The sequence below is a fragment of the Sardina pilchardus genome, chromosome 17, assembly GCF_963854185.1.
Source record: "Sardina pilchardus chromosome 17, fSarPil1.1, whole genome shotgun sequence".
NCBI lineage: Eukaryota > Metazoa > Chordata > Actinopteri > Clupeiformes > Clupeidae > Sardina > Sardina pilchardus.
The window spans coordinates 1,735,194-1,750,618 of NC_085010.1; the positions used below are offsets into that span (position 1 = coordinate 1,735,194).

Here is a 15,425-nt window from a genome sequence, read left to right on the forward strand (position 1 = left end):
TTTCTGTTTTTCACAGTGGTAGGCGTGAAGCTTGAGGTTGAGACCTGGATGGAGAATTTCATAAATGCAACGGTGAACACCAATGTAAGAACAGTGTGGGCTGAAACAGTAGTTAGTAGACTATCTCCTATTAGTTTCATAGAACATGTATTATTATTCATATATTATTCTTTAATATTAATTATTAATCTCTGGACTGAAGTGTGATGCTGAGTTATGAATCTGTACCTTAGCCTTCATGCAAGGATGAAACCTGCGGCTGTCAAAGAAACGATGAGGTTGGCTTTGTTTTGTTGTTGTTTTTTAGCATGTTACCATTCTTCCATTTTAAATATCCAGACTTGTCACTTGGTTCGCTTTTAATGTTTCTTTCCAATTTCAGTATGTGGACTGTGTTCTCCTGGATGATGGCGGTTTCCTGATTATGGCCAATCGTGATGATTACATCAGACAGGTGGATGTCTCTTCCAGATTCCCATTGGCAACTCCCACATTTGCTGCAATGTCTTCTGTGCCAAAAATTACACATGTAGCATAATACTATGTAAATACTACAGTATGTTACCTTATACAGCCACCAAATCCATGTCATATAAGAATGGGGAGAATGACAGTCCAGAGCAGTGTAGGTTAAAACAAGTGCAAGACATTTGTTGGTAGAGGGGTGACTGGTCTACAGTGGCATTGCTTTGATGGAATATTGAGTTATTGGTCTGAAATAAATAACACACTCAGGCAGAATAGGCTGACTGAGGATGTTACTGTCAAAATAAGACTATCCATTATATGAACAAAGACTCAATCAAGATCATCCTTTGACCAATACAGATCATCAGAATCCTGCTTTACTTAAGTCCCTCACTTAAATATTATTGGCCCTGGGTGGCCAATTTATTGGTGGTATTTTCCTTTTTAATCACCTAACTGTAATGTAGGGATCCCATTGAAAATACCAAAGCGGCAGCAGCAAAGTGCAATGCAGTGCTCAGATCACAACAATTTGATTAATTCAAACAAAACTCTATCTCGTCGCTAACTCATTGCTTATTTCCGTAACACAAAAAGAAATGTCCTGCCCCTGTAGACTGGTTCCTCCCGAATGTTACCACATTGATTGGTTAGAATGTTTAAGTGTTCCCACATCAAATTGACATTGACGAGCCTATAGCTCATTTGTCACTAGCATCGACAAGATTGACGGTACCAATCGTTGCACTGCACGAATCATAGCATATAACAGAAAGTCGCTAGGAAGTACAGGCTCCACTTCTAAATTTCATGAACTGAATACAAGACAGAATATGAATTTCTTTTCAACATTAGTGCCTACTATTGTTTTACATTAAGCTTGTTTTTAGGAAGATGTTGTGGTTCAAGACCAACATTAATGTGTGTGTGTGTGTGTGTGTGTGTGTGTTCGCGTACTGTATGTCTGCTTGCCTGTGCGTATTTTTCCTACAGATTGGGCAGTTCTTTGGAATTATTGACCCCTCACTGATGTTGAACCTGATAAATGCGTCTCTGTTCTCCTTCAATAAGACGTATGACTACCAGTCCACATGTGAACCCCATAAAGAAACCAAATCAGCCGCTGGATTGCGCTCTGTTTATGTGGTGAGATATACAGTACAAATAGTACAGATAGAGAGACACCCACAAGTGTGTAGGAAAACAATAGGTATCTTCAACAGTATGTTAAATTGCCCTGTACAAGTAAAAACAGACTACTGACATTTAAGAGTCAGAGTTCAAAGGTTAGGGCTTGTTTCGGTTATTCCCATATCTCTTAAAATAACAGCTCTATATAAACAACTCTGACTGTCTTTCCTTTTTCTCAGTGTTGGACCCTTCATTTATGTTATTTACCACTGAATTACATGATGTTGTATTTTAGAATATGATTTGTTCTTTGGAGCATCCAATGATATGTGCTTTTGTGTTCTAACAGCCCACCATAGCAGATATATTGCATCTTGGTTGGTGGGCGTCAGCAGCAGCCTGGTGAGTTACATATGTACTGTACTATGGTATAGAATCCACAATATGGTCTAACAAGCCCAAACTATTTTGGTGTTTTTATTAGGATAGCTAGACCATTGGTTCCAAATTTTATTTATGATCATGTACAAATAAGAGCTACAATCACATTTTGCAATGGTGAATTGACTTTAGTCTTTTAAGGGCTGCCTACAGTTGCCAACTTTGTCAAGGCCATTGTCAAGCTATTATCAGGCTATTGAAAATATTAGCGTACAGTATGTACAGTACTTTTACTTGACCAATATGCAAGAGGCTTTAATTCTCTCTCTCTCTCTCTTTCTCCCTCTCTCTCTCTCTCTGTTGCTCTCCCTCTCATTTGTGTTGTGTGTGCTTGTAGTTTAAAAAGCTGACATAAGAAATACTTTGTCCTTGACTGACTTCTTGCAGTTCTTTGTAAAGCTCATGTTAGTCTAATCCTTTGTCTTTTGCTTTGTCCTCTTGCTTTCAAGGTCCATAATGCAGCAACTGTTTGTTTCGTTCACTTTCCCGAGTTTCTTAGAAGCAGGTAAGATAAATGGACAGGAGTTTCCTTGCTCTGTGTTAGAGTGATTATGCTCTTCAAAGACACAAAGGTCCATTGAAACTATTATATTTTGTCACATACCATCACATTTATGTTCTGCTGTCTCGTGTTTCTCCAATCATGTCAAGCAATGATTGTTGTGTATTTAAATATATTTCTTTTGGGAGCAATATATATTGTATGTTTTGAATGGTAGTTAATTTTGAGTCCATTAAAAGATTAAAAGAAGTTTTCTCAATGATTCTTGCCTGTGCCCTTGTAGACTGAACATATTGCTTTCTTTTAGAGGATTTTGGTGCTCGATTTAAACAATTTCATGGTTAACTATATCTCCGTTTCCATGAATAAATGTACTATATGCTTGTGTTTTGTTCATAGTGGACACAGATGATGAGCTCTCTGATGGAATGTCTAAGGAAAGCTGTATTAATGAGCAGTCTCAATACTTCTTTGAGAATGATGAAACATCGCTTAATGGCAGTGTGGACTGTGACTCATGCTCAAGGTAAGCTTACCATTTATTTATTCTAACAGCATTCAAATGACAACAAAGCACAGACAGATAGTAGGATGCATCAAATGCCCCTCAAAACCTTTCTGCAATTTCTATGGTGGTTTTTGATATTCCATTGGATGCACAGAATATGTCTGTGAAATCATAAAAAGATTTAGCTTTGTCTAGAGGTACCACAAACACATTGATTTATCATGATTTTAGGCGGATTTTGGGCCTAAATGTTTTGAAGAATCTGTGTAATAAGACCAAGGAAATGTCAAAGATTCCAAAAGCGAGGAAGGAAGCGGTAACAAATTTGATTCCCGCCCCGTGTTCCTTTCCCGCTCCTGCCCCTGCTCTCTCCTCCATTCCCTTCCTGTCACTCTCTTGTCATTAAAGGCATGAAAATGCCCAAAAATATGCTTAAAAAAAGAACAGAGTTTCTGTCAAAGAATGTGACACGATGAAGTATCAGAGATGAAGAAGACAGGGCTTACTGTGTCTAGAGTAGAGACAGACAGGAAGGCATGTTGGGAGCAGATGTGCTATCTCAAGGCGAACATAAGAGAAGATATACTGTATGAGAGAAGAACGAGAAGGGAGAAGGAGGAGCTGAGAAAATCTCAAGCAGAAATAGTAAGCATTGATACTGCTGTTCCGAAACTTCTCAAGTTGATCCTGACTTTTAAGGCTCCAGTCAGCTACGACTATGAATAGTGGAGATTGGAGGAGGTGACCATTTTTCTTTCTCATACACCTCATACTACAGTATGTGCTAGGAAAAATGAACAATGTTCACCAACAATTGTATGTTTGAAGCTAGATATGCTATTTATTGACATTATTAAGTTTATGTAGTGTAAAGAAGATTATTGGAAAATAACCAGATATCGGCCATAAAATATTAAATATTGTCAAACTGAAGGTGCGTTGTGGTACTCTAGATCATTATCAATCCTTACCAAACTTCAGATTTAGTGTTTATTCATCAAATGGCATAATATCATCCACCATACATAGAGGATGAGGGGAAAAGGGGCGCTTGATGCACCCTAACAAATAGTTTGTTTCACTGAAGAAATTGACAAATAAATATTTTAGTCTGAAGGAGTGCACTTCCACTAGCTACTATTGACAGATGGATCGTCAAAGATTCAGAGCATTTGAAAATCATTCCATTAAAGTAGGCTTCCAGATTTATTTTCAGGGTAACATTAACAAAACAACAGCACATTTCATAAAGACACAGACATCTGAATTGTGCCCATTGTATTGCCCCCTGTGGTCAAACCCTGAAATAACAGGAGATTACATTTTTCCATATTACATTCCTTTACTTTTCGGGCTAAAACCTATGTTTAAGCTTTAAGATTGCAGGGACCCTGATAAATACTGCTTTGCGACCTACCCTGCCATAGTTTAACCTATTTTATGGCTAGTCAATGTGGCTTATGTGTAGGAGGAGAGAATTCTCAACAGCAACTTACAGAAGTACAATTAAATAGCTCTTAGTAGTATAGTGAATATTCATACTAAGTATTAATGTAAGTAAAGGTTCAATTTTAACATAATGTGCCATTTCACAGACAATTCTATGCAGAGAAACTTTTTGGGACCAACCTTGTGTTTGTTATTGCTGAGACCAAGCTGAACTGCATGTCATGTGACCAAAAACCTTTCAGCCAAGGGAAGAAGCCCTGTATCCTTCATCAAAATATGCAGCGTTCATTCAAAGAATTGTCTATATTTACAGTAAGACAAATAACTGTCATGAACAGTTAAATGTCAGATGTGTCAGAAATGTTACCTTTGTCCCTACAAGTTTTAGTAAAGTGTCTCTTGTTAATTTCTCACTTGTAATTTTTGGCTAGTTTTCCTAATTTAGGATCTACAACATTTTAGTTCAGATTATTGTATATTCGTGTGTATTTCTTGAGCAAATGTCCGTAGCCCCTGGTCCAGACCCCTGTGAACTAGCCCTGAATCCACGCTACAGGAAAGGTCCAGATGCATGCTTCGACAACAATTCAAGTGTAAGTCTCTCTCTCTTCCTTTTCCAAGAGAGGTTTTTTCCAGATTTTTTTATGTCGTTTCACACAGCGAGCATTGTCAACATCATACATGCAATATGCTAATACATTTTAACAGAGGCCCTGAACCGCATGTGATGGAACATTTAAAAACTCATTAACGGTTGGGTTGAGACCTAGTCTTGTACTATTTTAAATAAGGCACACCTTTTTAGTACATACTGTGGCCATGATTGGAGTGCCTAAGAGAATGTGCATACTGTAGCTTAAAAGTGTAACTAGAGGAACGGGAAAAAGGACTTACACAAGAACGGGAGATAATGGCCCTTAGGCAGTTAGTCAACACAGGACCACAATTTGGTGGGTTCCTCCGTGGCCCATTGTATTATTGTGCGTATTGCTACAAACCAATTGTAGCAAGCAAACAGGTGAAATAATTTCTTCCTTGACAGAGGCGTGAGGCGTTTGGCAGAGGTTAGCACTCTTCTGCATCCCATACTAGCTTTGGCTTGTAATTAACATTAGCGCACATTCCATCATTACTGACAGCCATTCTCAAGCCAACACTCTCACAAGGGCCCCTTATGTCTCAGGTCTCTGTCTAGGCCTCCATACCTGTGCATTTTAGGCTCTTACTCACTGACAGTGTTTATCTTTTCTGTGACTCTTGCACACATTTGCGTTCCCAATACTGTTAGGGTGCTCATTTGTCTCAGCGCCTCTCTAACATTACTGACTTGCTTTGTATCTGTCTTTCCATTCACTTTTAATGTGTCACATAACTGCTGACAGCCCAGTGTTTTGCTGCATGATTATCTCTCTCTCTCTCTTTGTCTCTGTGTGTGTCTATCTCTGGATTGTTGCCTGCTGTTTATTGATAGGATGAGGCCAGGTGCAGGACGAATGCTGGCTGTCCACTGGCCTTTTCTCTTCTCATATTACTGCTGCCACTGTTCATGTCCTCTTTCGGGTCAGTTGCTGGCTCACCTTTACTCTTCTTCTCTTCCTCTTTTTTATTCTCCTGTTGACTTCTAAGATCTCATCTTGCCTGATATCAGTACATCTTTAACATCTTTGTCATTTTCTATGGTCTATCCCACTCTTTTCATTCTTCTGTTATCTGTCTGCTTCCTATTCCTGTAGACTCCTCTTATGCTTTGCTGCTTTCTGAATTTCCTCCCTAACTGAAAAAACGTCATTATCTATTTAACCATGAAAGATCTAATCTTTGCTTTGGCTGCTTGTGGAACATTAATGGACAAAAACATTGACAATACAATTACAAGATCAGGATGTGTATACAATACTTCTGTTTAGGGTTTTGTTCCTTATGAATATGATATACAGTAGAGGCAGTTGCTGTACAACAAAGTTCTCTTCACTTGAAATTGACATGTACTGCATCATGATGGTTCTTTGTGTGCTGGTTACAACAGGAGCAAGATGTTGACTGTGGTGGAGTGTCTGGCCTGAGTCCTTCTATGTGGCTCCTTGTGCTGCTCCAGCTGGCTCTGCTTGGGTTGTGGAATACCGCTGGATACTGCGTATCATGACGACTGCTCAGCGACGCTCACGTGATGTCCTTAGCAACTATACCAAAATAACATACAGTATCTCATCCTGCCACTTCTCAAAGATTTCTCTTGCTGACTTACACTTATTGTTGGGGTTGATGGTAGTGCTGAAAGGAAGGGATACAAGGAAACAATCCAAATGTAACTTTCTGACCCAAAATGAACCTTTCTGAGTAATGGCTGATTACTTGCCCATGCCTTTTGATGACTGATAGTGGATCAATCTGTCGCTGGTTAGATGTTTTGTGCTGGTGAAAAATACTGAAAGCGTAGTCCTTGCGGAACTGTGATCTGATAGCTGTTGCTTGTACCCTCAAGGGAAAGATGTTCCATATACCTCTGTCATTTCCATATATATTGTATAACCACTGCTAGGACTAAGGCTGCTCTTTGCATTTACACATACATGACATTTAAGAAGAAGAGTTCTTACAAAGGGTCATTTATTTTCTGGTTTTTGTTTAGTCTCATGGAAACAGATATGAGTTTGGTATTCTGTGAGTTCCCAGTCTGAGGAGAACCTGTTCAGTTGTGGACTAGAAGTGTGTTGAAAACAGAAGCTAACGGGCGACACACCCATGACACCCATGGCACCCATGACCCCTGCCTTTCCCTGCTTTTAGCCAAAGATTTGAAATACTCTTCCTATCTTCATCCATCTCCCGTTTGGCTTGATTTCAGTTATTACTCCCACCTCCATTTAGTTCATATTGTGCCATGGCTGTCTTGTTCACTATGCAAGCATGTGTATAGACAATCAGATATTCATGTTCTACCCACCACTCTCTGTTAAGACAAGGGACTTGGGTTAAACTAGTTGAACAAAATTAGAATAATTTTCACTTCCTGATCAATGAAGCGCTACCTGAACCCCATCTGGCCTCCAGTGCTCGATTTCTGCGGTATCTATCTATGCTATTGAGTCTATGGGTACCACTCTATGCAGTTGTGATCAGTTTACATATGGTCATCATGAACATAAAAGCTATGGCAATATTGGGTTGTCAGTAATTTCTTTTTTTTTTTTCCCCACCACCACCCCCCCGGGTTGTCAGTAATTTCTATGTACCATTCCTTTTTTCTGGGGCAGGATCAGGCTGGTTTCCCCAGACCCATTTACTCTGTGAGTCTGTAGTCTGTACACTGTTTCCGTTCGTTGCATTGTGTGTAGACTTTGGGTACATTTTGAAAACATTGGACCAGTGCAAGCTGATAATACCTTTTTGCAAACCCTGTCCTTACCCTGTCCCTGTTTTCTGTATACATTTAAACATTATTAGGTAACACTTTACTTGAAAGAATCTACATAAGAGTGACATGACATTGTCATGACACATGAACCCTAACCCTAACTTGTCATGACAAAAAACAAATGACACTCATTGACAGAAGCATTATGTCATACATTTGTATGACTTGTTTATTTATTTATTTTGCTTATTATTATTTATAGACGTGTTGTTTGTTTATGACACATTCCTGACAGTGTCATGTCACTCATATAGATAGCTTCAAGTAAAGATTAACCCATAATTCTTGCTCTGGCTTCATTTCATAAATGTCTGCTGGTGTTGCTTCTACTAATTCTTAGTATTGCTTCTAGCTCAAATATTACTACAGTGACCCCCTCTGGTTGTGGACCGGCCCATCCTAAAACAAAGCTTAACACCTTTACACCAACAGGGTTTCTAGACTGTAATCTCAGTGAGAAATGAACTAGAGTCAGGAGTGAACCGGATTCAGGCTTGGGCGTGGTTAGTAGAAGTACATAAATACATAGAGTTGCAGGAGTTCAGGAGTCTGATTGCTGAAGGGACCATGCTTTTTTTTTGTTGAGATCGGGACTTTGGGAAGCCAATTTCAGACGATAAACAGCCTGTTTTACCGATTCCAAAACCAGCTTTTGTGTGTGCTTAGAGTTGTTGTCCTGTTGGAATTGGAATACCCAACTGTCCATGGCTTCAGGCTATACAGAGGACTTCTCTCTTGGACAACAGCCTTTCAGTCCATAGTCCACTTACTTGACTGTAGACATAGAAGAAGTTACCAGCTGTAATCAATGACAGCCTTTGCCCAGCAAATGTAAGACATTTTTCAGCACCACTGAATATATTTGTGCATTATAATTAAAATGTATGTTCTATAATCATTCTGCCTCAGAAGACGAATGCTCACATAGAAATCATTGCTATCCCAATATTGCCATGCCATTAAAGTTCATGATGAGTGTAACCACGACTGTATAGGCATTCCTTGATGGGATCAATTGAATGAACTACAGTATTGCTGCATCACATTGCCACTTCACATTGCCAGTGATAGTCAGACGGTTTTTTGTTATGGCTTCATACAGCACTGTTGCCAAATAGTAGTACTAATGTGTAGTCACACCTACAACTACTGTACACAAACTCCCAACTGCCTGCTCAGCTCTGCTCAGTTTGCCTCTGATGCCATGAATCCTCTTCTTTGGTTTTCCTTTTCTAGTAGAACCTTCAGCTACATCAGATGAAATTGTGAAACCATATTGAAGGTCAAACAAAGTGTACCTTAATTTTTACCCTATTAACCTAGTATCAACCAAGAGTTCTAAGCACTTCTTGAAAACTGCACTGGAGTCAAGTATTAAATAAGGATTTGTATCAGTTTCATTTCATTTCATTGATGTTTTGATGCTTTGAATGCTCTACTCCATGTTCCCATGCTCCATGTAGTGTGCCTGTGGCTATGGAACTGAAGAAAGTTTATTTTTAAAACTGTCTGTCGAATAGCTGCATTGATATATACAGCTCCTCCTGTTTTAGTATATTTATTAATTTATTTAATTGCCAAATGTAAGATTTGAACATTATTGTTTTGATGTCTGGTGATACAATGTGTGTTGTTTAACCTGTGTACCATATTGTACTTTGTTGAAAGGTCATATCAGATATTATCTGGAAATAGCATCAATAGTCATTGAAAGTAAGAGCATACTGTAACTACTGACTACTGCGACAATGACTATAATCTTTTTATTTTTCATGTTGCTTTGTGTGTCAGTCATTCTAGAGACATGGGACAAAGCATGTCATATATTTTTGTTGTAACTGTTATGAAGGATGTGTAAGGTACTTAAGACAATTTTCCTCTTTCCTCTGCATTATTATTATTAGTAGCCTAATATTATTATTATCGTCATCATCATCATATCAAGTTTGTGACTTCTCAGAGTGTCCACATACTAAGTTTTCAATCATATTAGCATTCAAGTATTTAGTATAAAAGTTATATTTATATAACTATATAAATATATATATTTTTATGAAGAACTCAATGAAAAGTATCACATTCGTCACTGCACATTTTGTCATCACATTCAGGCATTCGATGTGATCAATTATTAGGCAGTATCAGGGGGCAGTTGTCACTCTGAAGGACCACTTGCCACATGTCACCTACAGTAGCAAATACATTAGAGTCTATCTCTGCATGGCATGCTGTTCTTGTTCAGGTGCCTTCTTGATGCATTACTATGTGCTATTACAGTAAGGCAACAGAAAGTGACCAACAAAAACCTGGACTGAAGTCAGTTGTGGCGAACAAATTGTCAGATGGCAACTCCATGAGATTTTATTTCAGTATTCATCATTCATAAGGATAATGTCCTTGTTTTAAGACAAAGTTAAATTATTGAATTGACTAAATATCGCTCAGTTTGTTTATTTGTTATCATGTTAATTCATGTTTGTTAATGACTTGTAGGTCATAGCCAATGATCCAGGTAAAATGTTCGTTTTCTCCCAATAAGTTTGCGCTTGGAACACATATATGATTTTGTATTTTTGATGTCTGACTGTGTTGACCTAAAAAAGCAAAAAAGGGACATACAATTAAAAAATACGAAAGTTGGGAGGTTCTATCAAAAATTCTATATAGAATAGTATATGTTCAGTATACAAATTGTTATGTTTTGTCCCATGTCTCAAGAATTGTTTTTTTTTTTTTTTTTAATATTGATATTGTTTATTGTATTTGAGCTGTTTCATTTAGTGTGCCTTGTGAATTTTACTGAACTGATGAATACACACATGTTGAAATCTCTTTGTTGAGGTACTAATAATCTCATTCCAACTGAGAACCTTTGCAAAAGATAAATTATGATAATTAGCCTATGATTATGTGCCTCAAAAAAACAAAGGGCCACAACTTAGTGTCTGGTGTTGTCCTCAGAAATATGGTGAAAAAGACTTTCAGTTAAAATTTCTAATTAATATTCCACTGGTCAAAACCTTTTCAGATAAATTGAAGATGACAGGACAGGGTAAATATACAGTATTGTGTTGTTTTTAATCAAACTGACATAATTCCATCTATATTACAGCTATAGTCATATCTTGGGCATCTCTTATTACTTTAGTCTTTAACACTGCCAGCAGGAATACTAAGATAATCATACGCTGTTTTGTTATATTGTAACGATGAGATGCTGAATGATATAAGAGGACAGCAGCCATAATAGTCAAATCCATTGGTGGATCCTTCAGCTAACTTCATCTTCATGACTGAATTTCATTGGTTTGTTGCTCTGCTTGTAAGGGGCATATCTGAAGGATTTGCTAACCAGATTTCCATTTTTAATTGTCATGGTCTCGTCTTTCCCCTTCTTCTGCTTCTAAAAAGAAGCTTATTTTCTGTTTGTAATAGGACATCTTTTATCAAATAGTTTTAATCTATTATCAAACAGTTGAAACTAAATATGCAAACATTGATATTCCCTCTCTGTTGTAGCCTAGAAATCTAGACGCCCCTAGCGGCAGCAAATGTGGGTCTGGCTTGTCAGGCTATCTCTGTTGTGCATGGTCTGTGAGGTCAACAGTTAGCAATAAGTTGGCAAGTATGTGTCTGCGTGTTATGATTGTTGTGGGAAACATTAAAGATGAGCGTAAAGAATCTGTCCAGATCCATGGCCTTTCTGTTGAGCAGTAAACATCAAGTCAGTCACCACGTATTGTTCACTGAATATATTTAGAACAGCTCAGTCAATAGTTCACATTTGAAAGCATTGCTCCAAGAGTCCAGCTGTTCAATATAGATGGTAATTTAAGTGCTGAAATCTAATGCTGTCACCTCAGGAAAAAAAACATGTCTAATGTGATCAGAAGTATTTTAACGTTGTTTATCCTCGTTGTGTGGTTTGTATGGGTTTTGCAACTTTCTGCTCTTGTGACTGGCATGGTTTATGTAAAGTACCTTGTAACTGTCTCTTAGTGGCGAACAGAAAACAGGCTGCCATCCATAATTTTGTGGATTCAGATCAATATAAATCAGATGTGAATACATTTATATGAATATATTGTTGCTGTTACATCCAAGACAGAAAATAATATTTATAATTCTGAAACTGTGTGAATCTTCTGCAAAAACAAAATATATGAAGAATAAAAACAATACAACTGATATCAGTTGGAGTTGCATAACTTGAGCTTCTATTGAACTGTGTAAGATTCTGTTTTTTCCTTTGCTCTTTCCCTGATACAAACATAGACACACACATAAACACAGACAGTGTCATTCAAATCACTTACTTTTCCGTATGTGTCCCTCCCTGTATGTGTGAATGTGTGAAAGAAAGACAGTGGACAAACAAAGTTATACTAAATTCATAGACATTTTTGAATGCTTTACAAACAAGCTGATGAAAAAGCAAAATAGATTAAAATGATTTTGTCCAAAATGAAAAGTAGATATTTAATGTGCATTCATAGTTGCATTGTAGAGAAGAGAGCCGTATTCATTTAACGTCCTCAGGAAATTACATTTGCTGGAGCATTTGGAGACACTCTGGAGAGATTTTGGAGACATTGCGTAAAAGTTGACAAGAACGTTAGACCAATCCACTGTTACAATAACATAATAGTAACTTTCAAGCCTTGTTGATTTCATGGTTTCCTTCCCAGGCGATTTAGTTTGAGTGTCCGATGAGCAGGATAACATTTTTGTTTATTTTTTGGTTACATTTTTAATTAAATCGTTTTTATCATTTAGTCCTTGGGAATTGTATCCTCACAGTAAACCGTAAACAGGACAGCTTCAATTCAGACCCAAATATATGGAAATCACCACCTTTCACTGATTATTCACAAGGTTGCCTCCGCATGTCTCAATTAGGCCCATTTCTGAAGTTCTCCAGGAACACATGCTGACAGATTGGCATGGTTTTATTTTCATTCTCGTTGAGCTCAATGCAATTCAAACCAGCTAATAGGCTAACTGAAATAAAACCATGCCAATATCTTGTGTTGTGAGGATATAGTGTTGATGTGGGGTTATTATAGTGCATGAAAATGCACTATATTGTTCTTCCTAGGTTTCTTATTATAGTGCATGAAAATGCACTATACTGTTCTTCCAAGTCTTCTTCCGCAACTTCTTATTATTACAGTGCATGAAAATGCACTGTACTGTTCTTCCTAGGCTTCAACTTCAACTTCAACTTTTTATTATTACAGTGCATGAAAATGCACTGTACTGTTCTTCCTATTCTTCTTATTATTACAGTGCATGAAAATGCACTGTACTGTTCTTCCTAGGCTTTTTCTTATTACAGTGCATGAAAATGCACTGTACTGTTATTCCAAGTCTTCTTATTACAGTGCATGAAAATGCACTGTACTGTTCTTCCTCGGTCTTCTTCTTCTTCTTATTACAGTGCATGAAAATGCACTGTACTGTTCTTCCTCGGTCTTCTTCTTCTTCTTATTACAGTGCATGAAAATGCACTGTACTGTTCTTCCTATTCTTCTTATTATTACAGTGCATGAAAATGCACTGTACTGTTCTTCCTAGGCTTCAACTTCTTATTATTACAGTGCATGAAAATGCACTGTACTGTTCTTCCTATTCTTCTTATTATTACAGTGCATGAAAATGCACTGTACTGTTCTTCCTAGGCTTCTTATTACAGTGCATGAAAATGCACTGTACTGTTCTTCCTAGGCTTCAACTTCTTATTATTACAGTGCATGAAAATGCACTGTACTGTTCTTCCTAGGCTTTTTATTCTTCTTCTAACGCACGCAATTCAGCTTGAACCGTTTAACGTAGAAACTTCATTCAAACTTTGTTGCGTAGGTCTCGCTTATGCCATGTGTGCTTTGTATTTTTTAACTTTGTAACTGTTATACTTTTTAAACTATGAATTAAAAAACGATTTCGCCATAGATTTAACATTGAGCTATTTCCTCATAGACTTAACATTGCTCATTATGACATCACGGCAGCAATTAGAATGTTACGCCAGGTGGCCAGTCCAGGTGCAGCAGCTCTCTCTCTCTCTCTCAGGCTTTAACTGGCTCTCTTGAGACTACATGTTCTGTTCCCCTCTATCAACAGTATCAATATAAGTCTTCCTAATTCCATCCAACTTTCTATCCATTCATCTTCTTCAAACCATTCACTCATCCACCCATTCTAAACAGTCTGCCTATCAACATCAATTAGACGATCTATATTCAACTTTTAAACAATCTACTCTGTCTCTGGCTCTCTAAAGACTAGCCAGTTAAATTGATTACACCTGTATCTGTATCCGCTACTCTCAGTAGAGAGCTGTGTATCTCCATTCTACAAGAATATAAGGCACATTCCATCCAACTTTCTATCCATTCATCTTCTTCAGACCATTCACTCATCCACCCATTAAACTGTCTATCAACATCTATTAAACAATCTGCCTATCAACGCCCATTAAACTCTCTGTCTATCAACATTAATTAGACTATCTACATACAACTTTCAAAGTATTTACTGTGGGTGCCTCTCAAGCAGCGTTTATATGTCCTCCCTCGCTCCTCGATCCTCAATGATCTACATAAAGAAAGATAGAAAAAGGCCTAGACTATCCCATTGTTGCCGCTCCATCATTCTTTATGTAGATCAGTGAGGATCGAGGAGCGAGAGAGGGCGCGTAAACGCTATATGAGAGGCACCTTCTGTCTCAGGCTTTAAGCATACAATCTCATTAAGACTACAGATCCTGTTTCACTACTTCATCTGTCCACAACTGTTTCAAAATAAAGGTCATCACTGCAATAATACACTATTAAATCATTTAACCATTGTAACTACTCAACTATTTAACTGTTCAACCATTCCAACTGTCAGTTATCAACTATGCCTCCAGTCAACTACACGAAACCTCCATGTACCTAGCAACCAACATACCAACCATTAAAATTAAGCGTTTATGACCTTTTCCATAGCAACCAACATGATTATGCTGCAGTAACTTCTTGTTTCCTGATAGTGGCCACCATGGATACCCTAGCAACAAATGTTTCAAAATAAAAGTCCTCAGTAGCAAGTTAGCTAGTTAGCATAGTTAGCATTGTTAGCATAGTTAGCATTTTTAGCATAACTGCAAAAAACATCAACTAAGTTAGCTAATCAACCTGGTTAGCATTGTTAGCAATTTTAGCATAGTTAGCATTTTTAGCATTATTGCTAGAATTCATCAGTTAAGTTAGCTAATCAACCTGGTTAGCATTGTTAGTTTAAGTTAGCATTGTTACCATAGTTAGCATTGCTAGCATAGTTAGCATTTTAAGCATAACTGCTAGAAATCATTAGCTAAGTTAGCTAATCAACATTTTAACATGAATAGAAATCATTAGTTAAGTTAGAACTGGAATGTTTCAGCTTTAAACTGTCTACCTTCACACTATCAACTCTCTGTAAACTATGCAACCACCATGTTTACCCTAGCTACACCTTAGTAACCA

At 37.6% G+C, this 15,425-nt stretch overlaps 1 protein-coding gene across 1 annotated transcript in view; it reads left to right on the top strand.

The window, feature by feature from the left end:
• cacna2d1a (calcium channel, voltage-dependent, alpha 2/delta subunit 1a) overlaps positions 1–12,056 on the top strand; it is a 50,954-nt gene extending 38,898 nt beyond the window's left edge. The window contains exons 29-38 of the mRNA XM_062518426.1: positions 17–93; positions 234–278; positions 383–454; positions 1,462–1,614; positions 1,949–2,001; positions 2,490–2,545; positions 2,942–3,068; positions 4,646–4,722; positions 5,010–5,092; positions 6,526–12,056. Of these exons, the coding sequence (XP_062374410.1) occupies positions 17–93; positions 234–278; positions 383–454; positions 1,462–1,614; positions 1,949–2,001; positions 2,490–2,545; positions 2,942–3,068; positions 4,646–4,722; positions 5,010–5,092; positions 6,526–6,642 (860 nt within the window). The 3' untranslated portion in view covers positions 6,643–12,056. The remainder of the gene's footprint in view (positions 1–16; positions 94–233; positions 279–382; positions 455–1,461; positions 1,615–1,948; positions 2,002–2,489; positions 2,546–2,941; positions 3,069–4,645; positions 4,723–5,009; positions 5,093–6,525) is intronic.
• Positions 12,057–15,425: the final 3,369 nt, after the last annotated feature.